At 40.2% G+C, this 19,668-nt stretch overlaps 1 protein-coding gene across 1 annotated transcript in view; it reads right to left on the bottom strand.

The window, feature by feature from the left end:
* Positions 1-298: 298 nt before the first annotated feature.
* Positions 299-19,668, bottom strand: part of MND1 (meiotic nuclear divisions 1 homolog (S. cerevisiae)) — a 35,631-nt gene continuing 16,261 nt past the window's right edge. The window contains exons 5-8 of the mRNA XM_004685334.2: positions 10,609-10,683; positions 9,522-9,636; positions 4,844-4,888; positions 299-499 (exon numbers count right to left, since the gene is read on the bottom strand). Of these exons, the coding sequence (XP_004685391.1) occupies positions 393-499; positions 4,844-4,888; positions 9,522-9,636; positions 10,609-10,683 (342 nt within the window). The 3' untranslated portion in view covers positions 299-392. The remainder of the gene's footprint in view (positions 500-4,843; positions 4,889-9,521; positions 9,637-10,608; positions 10,684-19,668) is intronic.

The raw sequence follows: 19,668 nt of genomic DNA, 5'->3' as shown, positions 1-19,668 counted from the left end.
TCCTGCCATGGTAGGAAGGCAGCCGCCAGGCTTTAAAGTTATTTCCAAGCACTGATGGGCGGGCTTCTGTGTACCACGGGGCCTTCCAGCGCACCCTCAGAGCTTCACACCTGGCCTCTGGAGGGGCCGGAGAGGTGCTACAGCCGCAAGGGCCTCTGGGGGAGCCTGACCTCAGTGGGTGCCTCCGCAGGGTGCTGTCTGAGCGAGCCCTGAGAAGAGCAACGACGTCATGAGAGCCATCGAAATGAATTAAAAACGTCTGTACTTCACACTTTACTCAGGATCAACAAAGCGGTGGACACAGCTCCAGGCCAAGGCCAATGCAGGGCATTCGGCTGGGAGATGTGGAAAAGGGCGCATCCCAGCATCACCCCACTGCCAGCCGGGGCGCTTCAGTCTATGTAGTCAAAGTCTTCTGGAATTCCAAAATTTTTATCAATTTTATTTTCTTCAAATCCAAATTTTCTTTTCGCCCAAGATTTTATTGCAAATATGTTATCTATAAAGAAAATCAAGAAATATTTTGAAAGTTGAAAATATAATCAGAAAACATTTCAAGTATAATTAGATCAATCGCCTCTTTTTACTTTTTTATGTTACTGTCAGAGCAACAAAATAAGTTTTCTACCTTAGAGAGAATAATGGCGATAAACTTCAGGGGAAATATTTCACGAGTATTTTGAATCAATAAATCTCATATTAAAAGTCCAGCAAATCGGTGGCTACTAGAGAACAACCCAAAGTCGGGCAGGCTGGCTGCAGAGCTACTTCTGCTTGTCCAGGGGGGTCGGCACATGTGTGTGTGTGGGGGTGAGGGCGCTGTGACCTCGAATCAGAGCTGCCCCTCTTCTAGAGGGAGCACATTCCCCAGCCTCTTCTCCCTCCCCTGCGGAGAGTAATGACTTCCAGACAATCTGGTCTGTGAGGGAGAAGGGGTGAGCAGAGAAGTGGGGGGGGGGTTCTCCTCTTTTAAGACCAAGACAGGAACAGCTGTAGCCTTAGTGCCCTCTAGTAGGAATTTAAAATGCACTTCACACTGAAAATAAGTGTTACCTATTTAAAGGAAATTAACCCAATAAAATAAAACCACTTGTGTCCCAAGACTGGTAGTCCAGCATCTTCAACATAGTGTAGGAAAAGAAAAAGCCCTCTCCTGGCTACTGGTGTGAACGGGCAGTGAGGGAGGTGGGCAGTGCCAGCAAGCTCGCCATGGCTGCACTTGCGGAAGGAGGACAGCTCTCTTTTAAAATATCTTACACGTTTTTCTTAACAAACAATGTATTACTAAACAGGAAAATGGTCGCAGGTTTTATGGTTCAGATGTTTCCATGAAATGTGAACTCCAGATCAGTGGTGGTGATGGAACAAAGGGTTACCACAGGTTCTTCAGACTGCTGTCATGCTATCCAGCCTGCCCGCCCGCATCTGCTGGAGCCCGAACTGACTCATGTCCTTACTAGAAAAGCGAAGTGGGCCTTCCGAGGTGCCAGAGAGCCCAGGAAAGGCCCTGGAGGACACTGAGGAAGCAGCCACCGTAAGGCCAGGGAGGGGCCGCAAAGTAACCAACTTGCCACTGCCTTGACCTTGGATTGCGGCCTCAGAATCAGGAGAAAACAAATCTGTGCTGTGAAGTCCCCCACTATGAAGTACTTTGTTATGACAAAGTTAAAAACACTAGCAAGTCAAAAACAGTGTTCCAGGAAATTTAGTTTGAAAATCAAATAAAGTATTGGACATGATGTCCATTTCTAATGTGACCACTACTGCGTAAAATGGAATGTTAACAAAATAGCCTCATCTCATTCATTAAAGATGTGATCTCAAAGATATTAAAATGAAACTAGGACCTAGAAGAGAATACTAATAGCATGAAAAACTCTAGAATGATGCTTGGTTTTACTCAAACACAGTCTAGATACGTTCTCACACACACGTACACAGCAAATCAGAGCTCAGTCTGGACACACACACACCCCACCACCACTACTACCTTTCCTGCTGTTTCCTGAGCTGCTTTGCTGAGAACTGCTGGGGGAAATCTCTTTGTGACTCTTAGTTTAAAATAAATATTGACTTGTTTTTTTGTCTTCACTAAAAATTTTGCATCTCTTATGCCCATATAGTATCACTTTATTTATGTTATCAGACACATTTCATTCTTTAATGTTAGTTTTTCTCCTCCTGTTCCTGTCACTAAAGCATCACATTTTTAAGAAATAACTTTGTAATCAATGAAATTATACTTCGTATAGGCACCAAAGGCCAATGATACCCATTTCATCAATCTACTGAGTTCTAAAATAAACAAGGAAAATGATTCTTAGCCTTTTTGTGAACTACAGCAGTTTGGACATAGAGCTAGGAAAACCTGGCTCAAATCTGCTTTTCTGCTGACTAATCACCTTTCACTTCCCACAGTCCCTTTAGGCTTTCTGCACCAATGCAGGCTTCTCCATCCTCTCCCACAGAAACAAAATGAGGATGAGTAATACCTGAAAAGGCATTTTAAATACTTACCGGGATGGAAAAGTTCAATCACCATTATTTTCATAATTAAATACTGGAAAAACATCAGCATAATTTTGGGACAGGTTTTAACAATGCTAATCACACATGCATGTAATTCATAGCAATCATTTCTAACTTTTGTATAAACTTGAAGACACACATACAGTGCTTTACTGACTCCCCTTTTTGGAATATCTCTGTTGACCAGAGCAAGTTATGTACTGGCAAAGAATGAAGAAGGCATTGACATGAAAGCGGGCAGACAGAGAAGACAGCATCAGAAGACAGGAGCTTGGAAGCTGAAGTCAGAAGAGGAGGATTCTGATTCTCGTATCTGCCTGGGACCTACATGACCGTGTGCTGCTGGTGGACTCAGTTACATCTTTGGAGTAAGGACTAATCCTGTCAACCTCACAAGACTTGTGGAGATACAAGGAGAATGCGTGACAGGCACTCCTCACAAGCATTGGGACCCTGGGCGAGGTCAGTCCTCAAAAGCTGTCAGCTACTAGTATCACTAGCAAGAAGACAAATCTTTAGTATTCCATGGAACTCTTAAAATTTTGTCTTTCATTACTCTATTTGAAGGTTAAGTGATTAACTCAAGTAACTTATTTGAGAAAAGTTGCACAATATTAAAGAGGAAGCAATCATTTAGTTTTACAAAATAATCTTATGTGGCTGACCCTTGAATAATATGGGTCTAAATGAAACAGGCCAACTTATACCTGGACTTTTCTCAGTAAATATAAATGCATGAATCGTTACACTGCAGATATGTGGTTTTCTTTTTCACATTATCTTTTTATCTTTGATGTCTAGTGTTGTACACATAACAGCTACATTGTCTCGTATCATATAAGAAAATACTGATGTAGATGTACTGCTAGCAAATTCATCTTGTAAACAGATGACGTAAACTTAAGGTATCAATAACCATAGTATGTTATAAGTGCATTAGGATTTTCTTAAATAACATTTCTTTACTGTATATATTACCTACCATACAAAATATGTTACTTGGCTGCTTACATTATTGGTAAGGAGACATTATAAAAGTAGAATAAGAGGGCCCTCCATGGTGGCGCAGCGGGTTAAATCTCAGCACAGAGAGGCTTGGGCCACTTCCGCATGAGTTCGATCCCCGCCTGACCCGGAGGTGACCACATGGCGCGGCAGACCTCTCCTGACCCGCCCACTGCTCCCCTTAGCAGTGTACTTCCTCAATCTGCCTGTTCTGCTCCCCGCTCTGTCTCTGGTGAATCCTTTCACCCTCCACATCTCTGGCCTGTACCCCAGTTCTGTATGAATAAATCTTTAAAAAAAAATAGAATAAGAAGGTGTAGTGTATACACACACTGAGATACTACTCAGTTATGAAAAAGATGAACCTTTCCATGTGGAACAACATGGCTAGAACTGAAGGGGACTATACTAAGTGAATTAAGTCAGGAAGAGGAAAAGAGAAAAACGAATAGCAAGTGATTTCACGTATATGTACACTATAAAGAACCAAAGGGATAGGCAAAACTAATCAAAACTAACCTTGGAATCTTTAAAACTACATTTGTAAAATACAGTTGACTCTTGAACACCACAGGGTTCAGGGGCAGAACTGAATCTACCAGAGGGAAAGGGGGTGGGGACGGGAGCAAGTGGTGGAAGAGGACCAATGGGGTGAACAGGATCAAGGTGCTGTGGCGTGGTAACATACATGGGAACAGGTGTGAATCTGTATGACTCATGGCTGCATAAATCAATGCTGTATCAATAAGATTATTTTTAAAAATATCAATAAGCTTAAAAAAGTTTTACACTGTTTTTTGACTACAAGGGGCAGTGGGTACCATGAAACCCTGTGATATACAAGGGTCAACTATATTTTATAAATGACTTTCAGGGGCTCCCCTTGTGGCACAAGGGGATAAGTGCCAGCACTATGAGACTATCCAAAGCCACTGCAACACAAGTTCAATCCTCAGCCCAGAGGTGACCCACATGGCGCGGCAGACCTCTACTGGCCTGCTTGCTGCTCCCCTCAGCATTGCATTTCAGTAGATCTGCCTGTTCTGCTCCCCTCTCTGTCTCGGTGAATCCTCTCACTCCTCCCCACCCCCCACATCTGGCCTACACCCCAGATCTATATGCATAAATAAAATAAATTAAAACAATGAATTGTAAGATTTGAAAATTAACCCTAATTAACTGAAATAAGTCAATGCATAAAACTCCATTAACATATACATTTCAGGAATGTCTTTTCTTGCACTGAGACTTTATGTCATAGTAGTGTAGAGGCAGTGTAACTAGTAACCTGTGTCACTGTAACACATACCAGTCCATCGGTTAGCAGCTTCTTTGGCTACTTTATTTGCTTGACCTAAAAAAAGAAGAAAAAATGTGTCTATATATACACACACACACAAACACATTAATTATCTTCAGTTATCTACAGATTAATTTTTTTATGTGAATAAAAGATTAAATAAACAGTTATGGGAAAAAAGCTCATAGGGCTTTCCAAGGAAATTTTAGATGGTTGCAATTATGTTAGTTTCGGGAGCCCTTCTCCCCAAGGAAACCAGACTTCCCCCTTCCCATGGGTGTCCAACATCGGAGGCTCATAAGCTTTGCGCCACTGGCTTTGAATGACGCGGCACACGGGCTGAGGCATAGGGTATGCACACCGAGCTCTCGGGCTGCCTCTGCAGAAACGTTCACATGTGTATTTTATTTCTTCATATTAATCAAATTACTGTCCAATGTCCTTTCTTCAGTGGGAACGACGTTCCGATTTGTTTTTTTAGGGCAGGTCTACTAAATGACAAGCTCCCATTGTTTATGTAGAACCTCATGTTATCCTTTATTTTTGAAGGAAAATATTTCTAGATATAGAAGTTTCGGTTATTGAAAATCACTTATATAGGATGAGTTGTTTCTTGTAGCTGCTCATTTTTTGATAGATTAGATTATCTCAATCAAACTATCTTACTCTATTCATGTTTATGGATTCCTTCTGCCTGCTCAAATCTGCTATTAGTCCTACTAGAGAATTTTTCATTTTAGTTATTGCAGTTTTTAACTGTAGAATTACAACCTGGTTCCTTTTTTGCAGTAATTTCAATCTCCTTATTAATATTCTCTATTTGGTAAGATATTACCCTCAGATTATCCTGCAATTCATAGGCATGCTTTTCTTTAGCTCTTATTTTTAAAAAGATTTATTTTATTTATTTATGCACACAAGAGCTAGGGTGTGAGCTAGGGTGTAGGCCAGAGGCATAGGAGTGACAGGACTCCCCAGAGGCAGAGTGGGAGCAGAACAGGCCGATGCACTGAAATCCACTGCTGAGGGCGCAGGGGGGCTGCAGAGCGCTTCAGAGTGCTGAGACTTATTAACCCCTTGTGCCAGCAGGAGGCTCCTTCTTTAGCTCTTTTAACACAGTTATAACAGCTAATTTAGTTCTACACGTTTTGGTGCACGAGTCGCATTTATTCCTTTGCATGTCTCGCAATCTTTGGCTGACAAGTAGATTAAAGAAATGGAATCTGGCCATGTGGGAAATCAGAGCTTTCCTTCCTTTCCAGTTTGGTGGTTGTTATTCATCTAGTTTGGTTGTTTGCTTGATGATTACCCTGTAAAATATACATTCTTTGCTATCAATAGTCAATGAAGTCTCTAGTCTTCAGTTAGGTTATTGTTCAGTTTAATGACTGAGCACAGATTTCCTTCACCACCTGAAGTAAATCTCCAAGTCCTTGCTAAGAGGTGTGTGCTTTAATACTCAGCTAGGAAATTTACAACTTAGTCTTCACTTCCTGCTTGCACTGAACGTCGAGGTCAGCTAGATAGAGAGCAGGGCCTTCTCAGGTCTTTCCTGAGAATGCACACATCCATTTGCAGGCGTGTGCCTTCTAGATTTCCAGGAATATGTTGCTCTTCATGGTAACCTATGAACATCATTTTTAAGCTTCTCCTTTAATGTGTTTGATCAGTCTACTTGCTGTTTGCCTGAGAGAACTGTGAAGTTAAAACTCTTGCCTGTACTCATCTTAGACAAATGCTCCCTAAAGAGAGGCTTTTAACACTGGGTGGACACCAAGGCAGGTAAAATAAGACAATCTTTTCTAATGGTATCTTTCAAGAAACACTCAAAACATCAAATAATGAAAATTCCTGGGAATGAGGGCCCCAAAGCACTGGAACTCCATGCTGTCTCCTCTGAGAGCAGGAATGCAGGCAGCTATTTTTCAAGGTTACTATTGAGCCAGAGGACAGAGGAAGTCAAAACGTTACAAAGCTTGCTGTTCTGAGATTCAGTCATTTTCCTTAAAACCTTTGGTTAGTTTTTAATTGTGGAAAAGCCGTGACAATATTTGCCAGTTTTCATAGAAGAGTATGTGTTCAGAGGTCTTTATCATTTTCACTGTCATCCTGGCATTATTTCTAAGAAAATTTCTTTTAAAAAAATTATTTATGCATACAAGAACTGAATTAGTATAGGCCAGAGGTATGGAGGGAAATCGGAGGAGAGTGTGTTTGAGAGGATTTTCAGACAGAGTGGGGAGCAGAGCAGGCAGATCCACTGAAATACACTGCTGAGTGGAGCAGTGGGTGAGACAGGAAAGGTCTACCGTGCCATGTGGGTCACTCCTTGGCTGGGGAATGAACTTCAGCTGAAGTAGTTGCGGCTACCTTTGCAGTGCTGTGCTTTAACCTGGTATGCCACCAGGGAGAGCCCTACTTTTAAGTATTTCAATGGTAATTTAACTTATACTACAACTTATTTTAATCACTTTTTACTTAAGTAATGATTAGAATAGGTAAGATTACAATCTTTGAATAACTTACTGCAGTCATTTCTCTTATGGGAATTTTGCACGTAATCTTTCTAATACATAATGATATCAATAACTCAACTAGCATGACGGAACATAAATATTTACTGCAGAGGAATTATTGAGCAATAACAGATAGTACACAGACAAGTCTACATGAACATAAGGGTTATATTTATTATCAGCAGAAAAACTGCTTTGAAATAAACCAGGACAGACTTAAGAGAAGCTGATTGCCCTAAAGTGTGCTATAGGCAAGCTATTAAGAATTAAATCCTATTAAAATTAATTTCTGGCATTTATAATCCTTTAATCCAGTATAATCTATACTTCAATAATGATATCTGAAATCCAATGAGACCCCTCACTATCAAAGGGATCATTTTGAAACAAGCATGTCTTTGGGGAAAGGGAGTGGGGTGAGGAAAAGTTAAATTCTAAACATGAACATGTTCCCTACGCTTGGTAATAAGGAAATCACTGCCAAGTGCTACTTGAATATTTAAATTTCTTGGCTTTACAAGTTTTAATTTTCATCAATTTGGAAAAAGATTGAGACTTCGGTTCTTCAAACATTTTTCTGGCCTGAAAGACGCCCTCTTCCCTCGACACACATTTCGCCTGGCACTCTGACCGTATACTATTAAGTTGCTGGAAGTTGTCCTAGAACTCAAAAAAGCAATTTTCATATTAAAATGTTTTGTTTCTCTTTGAGTTTCATTTTAGAGTTTCAATAGCTAGGTCTTCAAATACATGAATCCTTCACTCTTCAAGTTTTGATCCACTGTTAATCCAATCAAATGTCCTTCATCTCAGACACTGTAGGTTTCTAGGGCTCAAGGGAGGCCGAAGGAGAGATGTCAAAGGGGTATAGTGGATACTGGTGGGGAAAAAATGAAAATGAAGTGGCTAATTTAAAGGGGTGGAGGGAAGCTATTTTCTAGTCTGTCTTTTGATCAGCTGGCTTCCTCCACCACTGGTCTTTGCTATGAAGACCAAGAAGTAATGTCCTTATAAGACCAACAGCAAAACAGTTTGTTTCCTTTTCAAGATGAGTCACGAGCAGCCTAACTTCCTACAGTAACAGCGCCCCCCCCACCTCCTTTGATGTGTTCATCTTTAGTGCTTCATTGACAGTAATTACAACTTTAAGACAGGGTAAAGTGGTTATTTTAAAGTAGTAGATTTGGTTCTCACTTTTTTCTTCAGGATGATAAATGAAATGAATCTGTGGGCAGTGTGAAAGATCTAACACATCTCTCTAAAAACTTCATTCGTGGGAGATGACCAGCTCAGAGGATCCTTCTGACTCCTGAAAATCAGCCCAGGGAACAGCTCCCCAGCTGCGCGGAGCTGTGCAAAATCCACCCCTCTCGTCTCTGCACACCAGGCCCTGTCTGCAAAATGAAGTTTTACCTCAGATTTACACTAACTGAACAGCTTAAAAATTTTCAATTGTAAAAAATAAAAAATATCAATTAAGGCTAGTTTAACTGCAATAAGACTATTAGGCTAACTTGTATTTTCAATTTCTTTCAAAAAGCTTCAAGCACACATGCCAGTTATTCTAATAAGTTCCCTAAAGAGGAAGATAACCAGAAAAAAAAAAAGAAGAAAGTTATGTATCTGACAATAATAACGTGTAATGTCCTTCTAAAAGTCTTTAATTTCCTCAACTATTCAAATGTTTATCTTTACATAAATCTGTAAAATTATTCAAAATGAAACATTGGGAACTCTGGTTTAAAAGTAGTTAAAACACCATTGGTATATTCAAAAGGCAAGTCAACATCCAGAATGGTTTTCCACAGTTTGCAAACACTTATAGTTTTGGAATCAGTTTTCCTAGAAGATAGTATAGTGGTGAGTGGACTTCTCTACAGAGCTAAGGAACGTGGATGCAAGTTAGATCCTTCTCTAACGCCTCAGTTTCCTAAGCTTTTATTTTATACCTTTACTACCTTCTACCTACCTTCCTTACTCTCTAAATGCTTAAAATGTCAACGTTGTCATGCTTTGTGATGCTTTAAGTTTCCTTAGTGGAAATTTTAATGCAATTTTAATACTATTAAAGGCCTTATTTCTCAGATGCAAATAGAATGGTTACCGGATAACAACAAGCATACTCTCTCTCACTAGCAAAGTAAGACACCTCAAGGTGTACAAAGACTTACGTATTTCTTCCACAACCTGTGGGTCACATTCTTTGTATTTTTCTACTTCTGCCTTTAGCTGTTCCCTTTGGTCTCGAAGTGAAGAAAGCTCTTTTGCTAGCATGGTTCTCTCTTCCTGCATCCAAAAAAAATGTAAAATTATAACAAGCCAAATGACTGTAGTTGTTTTCATAAAAAATGTACATTAGGCTTTTGATATTAGTGCGTGTATGTGTGTATACATACATACACACACACACATATATACATATAACATACATATATTTACAGTGTAAGAACAAACTCATCTTTCTCTGAAATCTCAAGCATCTTTTATGTAGACCGAATAACTAAGTGGGAATTTATAAGTAGAATGGATTGTTCATAAATAAAGAAAAGACTACCAATTACATAGGGATGAACCCAATGACAACAATGACATTGTAAGTTAGGAAAAAATGATACTGGACAGTTTCATAAGATTACATCTGTTGTATATAAGTAATATTTTCTCATAACATCAATCATTTGAAAATTTTTAACCTTTAAGGATAATTAATCTTTAAAACAGTAATCAGAATCTAGAAAGTAAATGGACTTTTAAAAACCCTAACATAGAGAATACTGCACCTTATAAAATAGAATAGGTCACTAGACATTTTACTGTCTTAGAAGTATTATGAGGCCACCATATCACCACACTGCTGGTTTTGATTTGCTTGGTGGCAACATTTTTAAAAATACAATTCTAAAAGTTGACATGTTTATATAAGGTTTACCTTTGGCCAGATATCAGCTAATGTGCAAATATCAGCTAACTTAATCCACACAATAAACCGACGAGGCAGATTTTTACTATTCCCCACTGTACAACCGAGAAAACTGAGAACCCATTGTTTGGGAGACTATGAAACTCAGGCAGGGTAGCTCTGGGGTTGGTTTCTCAGCTCTGCTGCCATAAAAATACCACCATAATTTAAGACATAATCATAAGCAGTGAGTCCCAGCGGCCAGCCCCTCCCCAATGCCACTGGCAGCAGTGAAGCCTCCTCGCAGAAAGTTCGCGTCCCTGCTCTTCAGTCAGCACCGACGTGATCCGCAGACTTACCGTTTCCTGTCGGCCAATCTTAGCTTTCTCAATGCTTTTCTGTAGGGTTGCATGCTTTTGGTTTCCCTCAGATAACTAAAGAATTAAAAAACAAGTATAGTGGCCTGTTAAGATGAACTTGCTATGAGTTTATAAGGCAAAATGAATTGACTTGGCTTTTGGCCAAGTCAATGTAGCAAACACACAAAAATCAAAAATCACCGAAACGAGTGTCTCTAATTTGAAGAAAACCAAGTATTGGGAGTCATTAGTGCAGACAAAAAAAAAAAAAGTTTTACTATTATTTCTTCTCCTGCATAGGAAATTAATACATGCTTTCAAACTTTTCTACAGTTTTCATTTATCCTGTTCCCCACCTCCTCTCAAATACCTTGAGGTGCAAGATTTAGTCAAACATTGAATTGAAAATTTAAAAACATGTTTTATATATATTCTCCCTTCTAGTTATATTTCACTCTGACTTTCTTTTCAACACACCTACACTGTCCTTCTGGCCTGCCGTATTGGGCGCTACTTCATTAACAGCCAAAAGTGAACACCACTTCTGACCCTGGAAGTATTTTATGAGGAATTGCGAGGCTTTATATACTAAGTGTAGAAAAGGAAAAAAATCTATTAGTGTGTTGATGGATTTGTCCATTTTAGGAACCTTAAAGTGATCAATATAATAATTCATTAAGCTTTATTAGATGTCATAAAGAGATGGATAAATTAATTAACAGCATAAAGAGATCATAGATGTAGAATATTCACTAGAGGGGACCTCACATCAAAAAAGTTTAGTTCATTTCAGAACACTGCCTTTGTCCTGTCTCCATTTTACTAATCTCACCTGGAGCCATTACTAAATAATCACAGGAAGTTCCCAGAATTTAATTCTCAAGCGCATCTTTTGCTATAAATTAGCTAGAAATTTCAGACTCTTTTGACTGGGTAAGGACCTTATTGAAAATGTGTTCTTCTCTATCCTCATTCTTGAATTATAAACATTTAGATAAGAATTAGTGATTGGATGAATTTTCTCTTTTGGCTGTTACAAGACACTGACCTTTCACAACATGACCTATTATATACAGGCAGCAAGTAATAATTAGACACCCTTTTTTGCTTAAAAAAAAAAAAAAAAAATTCAGGGCCCTCCCTGGTGGTGCAGCAGGTTAAAGTATGGCACTAAGAAGCTAAAGCCACTTAGGCATGAGTTCGATCCCCACCCCGGAGCTGACCCACATGGCGTTGCAGACCTCTCCTGTCTTGCCCGCTGCTCGCCTCAGCATAGTACTTCATCAATCTGCCTGTTCTGCTCCCCACTCTGTCTCTGGTGAATCCTCCCACCGCCCCTGCACTTCTGACCTGTACCCCAGTTCTATATGCATAAATAACTAAATCTTGAAAAAAAAAATCATGCATCCTGGAAGTTGGTAGCTTTACCCCCACTTTCGGAAATCCCAGCCCCCTTGGTGTGCATAGGGGCACTGTGAGGGTCCTTTGATGTTCCTCAAAGCATATTACTCCTGCACCAACAAGACCCAGCTGTGAGGCAAAGGAGAGTAATGATCTTTTGTTAAAAACCAAAAATCTGCTGCAAATTTATGAGCCAAAACAAGCCTTAAAGTCCTAAATTTAGCAAGGAGATCAAGTTCTTTAAAACAATGGCTCCCATTTATAAAATAATGCCATGTTTAGAAAGTTAATATTCCACCCTGAAGGAACCACCTGAAATAATTAATAAATGTATACAACATTGAATTCAGCAGATTTTCCAATGAGAAACTACATATTAACGTAACGGTTTTTAAAAAATGTTTTTAAAATAACCAGATAGATACTGTTATCCGAAAAGTTAAGTTATATAGAAATAAGCCAATAATTTATGGATTTATCTTCACCATATTAATGAAGTTCTTCTACTTTGTTAAATAGAAGTGTAGATGTAATTATTTACAAGTCAAAAACACTTGAAGGAGAGCTAGTTAGCAATTCCTTAACTCTGTAAACATTTGCATTTCCACAAGCAGCCTGGTATAGCTGATGTTAATAGTGCGGGGAACATCACACTTTAGGAAGTTCTCTGTCAAATAAAAGCCTGTTTTCTCGCAGTCAGGAGCTCAATTAAATACACAAGAGTATTACCTAGTTCATCAGTAAAAACAAATTATGATAAATATTGTAGTCTGAACTAGAAACATGTTATTTCTAAATTTTCTGTTATCAAAAAATGTTTTGCATATTAACAGAAAAAGAAAAAGGAGTAATAACTACATATTCAGTAGAGATTCATCACAGGATTCCTTTCAAAAGCAAAATCTGGGGCAACAGGTTAGGACTGAGCACTCCAAGCGAGTCCCAGCCCCTTCAGTGCTAGCTTGATTCCCCACCCCCCACCCCAGAGGTGACCACATGGCATGGCAGACCTCTTCTCTCTCTCTCCCTGCTCCTCTCAGCAGTGTACTATCAATCTGCCTGTTCTGCTCCCCACTCTGTCTCTGGTGAATCCTCTCACCCCTGCACCTTTGGCCTGTACCCCAGTTCTGTATGCACAAATAAAGAAATCTTCTTTTTTTAAAAAAGCAAAATCTGATATATTTTTATAATACAACTATAATATTTTAACCAAGTACTTCCAAATTTTAATAAAGCAGCTAATTAAAAAATAAAACCACCAGTAACGCTGACCAAAAAATAGCAGCAGTTACAACAAAATTTGCCTATAACTAGTACTAATAGGATTTCATCTTTAGATTTGAAAGCTGACACAATGCTTCTCCTCAATACCTCCGGCCCCCCTATACAGACAACTCAGGGCTGAGGATCATAATGCCAGTGTTTTCTAACCAGCTAACTTAATGCCTGGAGGAACTGCCTATTCATAAGAGGAACAGAAAGATTGATTCAAGCTGGCTATACTGGAATTCTGATTTTCTCTTTTGTAGAAAAAAAAATGGAAGCACTAGGGGAGGAATACAAATACAGATTTTCACAGGTGGGAAAGCATTTTAAGGAACAGTGAATGGGGGCAACACGATTAGTCCACTCTTTCACCAAAATTCACATAAAATATGTGACAGGAAAGTACATTTGGTCTTTTTTGTTTGTTTTTCGTTAAAAAAAGTTTCATTTACTTAAAAGAATTCATATATTTTAAAAGACTTGTTAGAATACCTACAACTTCAAAAATCCTTTTAAGGTGATATTCCAGGAGGAATTGATCATAAGGAAACAATTAACAGTATAAAGATATATATGTGTGTACATATACATATATGTACATATATGTATGTCTTTATATGTATGTGTGATAATTACAGGAGTCATGTAATTATCTTAACAATAGAGAAATGTTAAGTATTTCACAATTATGCAGTCAAAGAAAATGTTTTAGAAGAATTTTTAATGACACTAAGACAGAGAATAGCATCAAAAATTAGGAACAAAACTCACTACATTTGAAAGCCTATCTGTGACCAGAAAAACTGCAAAAAAATGCAAAAAATTCAAATAATGGTATCTTTGTATTGTGGTACCTACTTTAACTTTCTAGAAAAATGAGCATATATAATAATTATTTAAAAAATTATTCCCAGCTCTCCCTGGTGGCGCAGTGGGTTAAAGCACAGCACTGAGAATCTAAAGCCGCTTCCGCATGAGTTCGATTGCCCTAGAGGTGACCACATGGTGTGGCAGACCTCTCCTGACCCACCCGCTGCTCCCCTCAGCAGTGTACTTTGTTGATCTGCCTGTTCTGTTCCCCACTCTGTTTCTGGTGAAGCCTCTCACCACCCCGAGCCTCTGGCCTGTACCCCAGTTCTGTATGCACAAATAAATAAATCTTAAAAAGAAATTATTTCTATTGTAAGCAATATATACAATGTGCAAATGTGTTCATTCATTATGAGAATTAAATAAGATTAGATAGTACTAAAATGAGTTTTCAGGTCTAAAAGACTCTAACAAGACAACTGCTTAAACAAAGGCCCATTTCGCCTCCCTACCTTTGCAAACCCCCACCCCCCGCTCCCCAGATGTGACCACTATAAGGTCTAAGGACATCCCCCATTCTGTTCCTTTGCTTTAGAGCCTAATGTGAATGGGTATCGAGAACATCTTGAAACACTCATGGGATTATCCTTTAAGTAGTGCTCTACAAACTGCTATTTGCAGAGAAATTCCCAGTGACAACACACAGGGAGGCCTATCTGCCTCATTTTCTGAAGAATAGACTTTAGTTTTTAGAGCCACTTTAGCTTCATAGCAAAATGGAATGGAAGGTTCTGAGATGCCCCTATAACCTCTGCCTCCTCTCCCGGCACCCAGGCTCCCCACACTGTCCCCCTCAGACTGGCACACGTGTGTCACTACTGGTCAGCCCACATGCACAAATCACCACCTCCCAAGGTCGACGCTGATCTTAGGGCTCACTGGGGGCTGTATATTCTAGGGTTCTGACAATACACAGCGACATCACCCAGCATTATGATATCTGAGCATTCATACCGAACAGCCTCTGTGCTCTGCCTATTCATCTCCCCAATGTGTGGAAACCACTGATCCTTGCATTACTTTATAGTTTTGTATTTTCAAGAAAGCCATATAGCTGGACTCGTACATCTTGTAACCTTTCACTGTACCCTCTATCACATATAAGCCACATTTAACAATAACACAAAAGCACCCAACAACAGGACTAGCTTTGTGGAGCTTTAAATGCATAAAGTCCTCAGTGACATGAACACCAGTGTTAAAATATATAATTCTGATATTCTCTCCGAGGGAAAAAAAAGGCCAGAAAAATTAGGGTTATTCCAGGAAACCCAGGATAAACATGGCTTTGATACTGTCACCACCTGTGGCAAAGCTGTGGATCCAACTTTTTGTGGAACAAATCTTTTCGTGGCTGGTTGATTCGAGGAGAAAATAGTTATGAAGAACAGCCATTGCAAGCCCAGAATTCATGTGATGCACAGAAGAGTGTTTTGGGACATGCAGGGAACTCTACAGTTCCTTGAGTCAGGCTTTTCAAATGCACCCAGCAAGAGGCTCTAACAGCAAAGTAGAGTAATTCCTGGGGGAAAGTTTAGAAGCCCAGTGCAAAGTTACTTACTACAAAAACAAAACGAACAAGTTAAAAAAATAATCTCAAAAATCTTAGGTCCTATAGTAAAAATTCATGTAAATTTCATAGTTGCAACATTAACTGCTATACTTTTTATTATTTTAAGTTATTTACCAACAAAATATTTAAATGTTCTCCCATCCCACCACTCACCCCTAATTTTGAGACACTCAGTCTCAACAACTGTATATTTAATTTCTGATTCTCTGAGAGGCAAAGAACTATCAAATAAGAAAATTCATTTAAAAGAACATAGATAAAATTCTGTAGGCAAAGTGTTCAAAGAGAATGGGTGCCTTCTGGCCTAACCATAAAGCTCATACCTGGCCAATGAGAAGCCTACTTCTAAAGAGGGCCTTTGGTTATGTTCCTCTTAGATATAAAGGAAGAGCCAGAGAAGAAGGTCTTTGGACAGTGTCATGGGGAGACAAAGGAACTGTAGTAGCTACTGTGGAAAAAGGAAATAATAAAGTTTCAAAAAATAAGTCAGGGACCCCATTCCAGATCTCAGCTATACGGTGGGGACCACACACTGTGATAACAGGGTAATATTTCCCACAATGAGGTATGATATCAATGTGGCAAGATGAACTGATTGTGAAAAAGTCCACCCACAAGCCTCTTCCATAAATTAACAAACACCTATTATTTAAGCCAATTTGGACCTACTTTTCAGACATTTGAGACTGTAAATACCCTGACTCATGCATACAAACAAGGGTATATATCAAAATGTCAACAGCAATTACTTTTGAACTGATAGATTAACTTTAGAATTATTATGGAAAAACACAAATGTCAATATTTTTGAAAGTTAGACTACGTAGTGTTGTGGCTTTGTAAGTCTTACTTGCTAGAGCTAACAATTCAAAGTAGGCCGTGGGCAGAGAGAGAGGTTACACTCGGCACCACAGACCTGGCATGTACTCATCTGGGGGTGAGTGCTCAGAGCGTCTTGCAGGGGGCTGTTCATGTCAAGGAATTATGGGCCGGGCTCTTTGAGAGACTCCACATGGGTGTATTTAATCAGCATGGCTTTGAACATGTTAGGATACGTTTTACCAACTGGCAAGACTGTTCCAAGCATCACAGCATACACACCAGCTCTGGCTAAGAAGGTAGTTAAAAGATAGTAAATAACCTTATTTATACTGAAATCAATCTGTAAGCCTGGGCGCCATTTCCAAAAGCATGTCTCCTGGAACATGAGTCCCTCATAAAAAGGAGTCAAATATGTTGCTACACACACCAGCCTGTGCTAGACTATCTCTGTTAATTCAGGACCTCCCAATTCCTTTGACCTCCTTTTAAGTAACACCTTTTAAATATCCATTTCTTAGAATTAATTTGGGTAATGCTGAGCTAGTGTCCAGTAAAATATAATTCAGGTAGAGGGGGGAAAAAAGGAAATCAAAGTTTAAAACGTGTATGTATTCCCACACATACACATACACATATGTACACACACACGCACACATAAGCCAGTTAGCTCAAATTGGCTCAATATTTTAAACTACGCAGTGTTGTACGTGTGTGTATTTATATATATACACACACACACACAAACAGTACATATATGTTAGTTATAAATATATGTATGTTTATACACACATACATACATATATTTGAGGCTGAATTTTAAAAATGAAATTACTGTGTCTATTTCTAGAAAACATCTTTACTGTTGTATGTTGCGGACTGGCCGGCAAAGTAAAGCCAGGAGGGAGGCTCCTAGGCCGAGCACACACTAGTTGGGACAGAAGCTACGCAGTGCCTTTGATTTATGCATTTTTCAACATTTATTATATCTCTACGCGTCTCAACAACTGCATTCCATGCTGAGGGTAAAACATGATTAAGAAGTCCCTGCCCTTAACAATGTCTGCCATGGAAATAAAGCACATAAAAACTTCACTTTGCAAAAGAAATATATTTAAGATGGCCATAGCTCAAAGAAGCACTAAACTGCTGTAGACAGAATACAGTCTTGCCAGAGAGCTGCGTCTCAATGCTGTGGGAAGGCTGTAGCGTCTCTGGCTGCTGGAAGGTTGCACCATATTACACCAATAAATAGAACCAGCCGGGCAGTGTGTGCAAAGACACAACTGAATGTATCCAGGAAGCTATAAACAGTTGGGATAACTGGCGTGAAAGGTTAGAGAGGGGCCAGGGTGGGAGCTACATTACAGGGAGCCTCCAGGTCAGGCTGAGGAGTCCAGATTTTACTATTCAAGACTGGGAACCCACCCAAAGGGCATTAAAGATAACTACTGCAGCAGACAGGGGCAAGCGGACTGTGGCAGGAGACCAGCAGGACACCAATTCAAAATTCTGGGCCAGCGATAGCGAGCAGGCCGGCCGGACATGGTGGAGGGGGTGGCACAGGGTGGAGAGGCGAGGAGGCAGCAGGTGGGATCAGCAGCCACGTGGAACCGACTGGACGTGGAAAAGAGGGAAAAACCTAGAATAAGTAGCTGGGAAGTCTGAGTGGACAGTGGTCTAAGGATCCGGAAGACACAGAGGAGCAAGTCTGGGGAACAAGCTGAGTTGTGCCCATCATGAACACTCGTTGCCAGTGGCCACTCGGGGTGATGTCAGAAGCTGCGTTATGGAGCTCGATCCCTGGGTGTGGGGCTCAGTCCAGAGAGAAAACCAGGGAGTGTCGGGCACGCAGATGGCCGGGGGGACCTACAGGAGAAGACGGAATATCCCGGGCAGGACTGGAAGGGGCTGTCCAGGGCACTCTCATATGACAAAGGTGGTAGCCTGGGTAGTTTTCTTCATAACAAACATCCTAACAAAAAAGCAAACACTGATTTAAAAAAAAAAGAGGGAAAAATAATTTAAAATATAATGGGAATTAAGCGAGAGACAGGAATCTAAAACAAGGGCTAGTTAATATTTTGGAAAAGACGGTGAAATAGGGTAAGTTTAAGGAATCTAAGTAAGGAAAATTGACAACAGATCAATAACACGAAAGAACTAAGGTTCATCTCCCAGTGAGAAGACGGGGGACTGAGGAAGCCACAGACTTCAACTTTAGACATGTTCAGTTCACGATAGAAATCAGGAAAGAGTGTAAAATTACTTTCCAAGAGACAGACCTGTCCCTCTTCCAGGCCATTCTACAGAAGATGAGGGCCTGGCCCACCACTCCGGGGGTGTGACCGCAGTTGACTGCAGGAGGAGCACAACTATGAAATCCCCAGAAACGCTGAAGGACGCTGGAGAGAAGAAACCTTGGCGCTCACGCCTAGAACCCAGGGAGGAGGCAGCCACAGTGCTGTGCACACCCCTGAGACAGGCACAGAGCGCCGCAGGGACACATTTGAGCACCACACAGAGGGGGTGTAAATCCCACTAAATCCAGCCCGCATGAGCGCTAACCTGGCTCCTTGGCAACAGCACTCCTGGGTCACCTGGGTTGCTCACCCTGAAGAAAAGGTGGGCCACTGGGGCAGGGGGATGAAAAGTGGTTGAGTTTACCCCAATTTACTGAGAAGCCTCTGTGAGACTTAAGTTTTTACTAGCACTGAATGGGCTCAAATTCGAAATAGATTTAATTTTTGCATGTGTGAATGTGTGACCTGAGTATATGTGCTGGCTATGGAAGGGTCTTGCAATGATATTGCATCAAAGGACATTATCACCCTCATCTATGCTACCCTGAACCTGACTTTCACGGACAGACTGAAAGCATGTTTCCCACCCACACAACAGGCAACAAGGGGAAAATCTGTATTTAAATAAAAATTATTGCTTAATTTAAAATCTGAATGTGACAGACTAACGTGTGCACTACTGAGGGTTACCTCAGAGTCTACCTTCTGTTCTGCTCCGAGCCTGTACCTCTACCCGAGGGCCATTAAAAGTTAAGATCAGGCCCTCCCTGGTGGAACAGCGGGTTAAAGCACAGCACAAAGAAGCTTAAGCCACTTCCGCATGAATTC

This window comes from Condylura cristata, unplaced genomic scaffold, assembly GCF_000260355.1.
Source record: "Condylura cristata isolate star-nosed mole 26May11 unplaced genomic scaffold, ConCri1.0 scaffold00018, whole genome shotgun sequence".
Classification (NCBI taxonomy): domain Eukaryota; kingdom Metazoa; phylum Chordata; class Mammalia; order Eulipotyphla; family Talpidae; genus Condylura; species Condylura cristata.
This window is presented reverse-complemented; position numbering and strand designations above follow the sequence as displayed.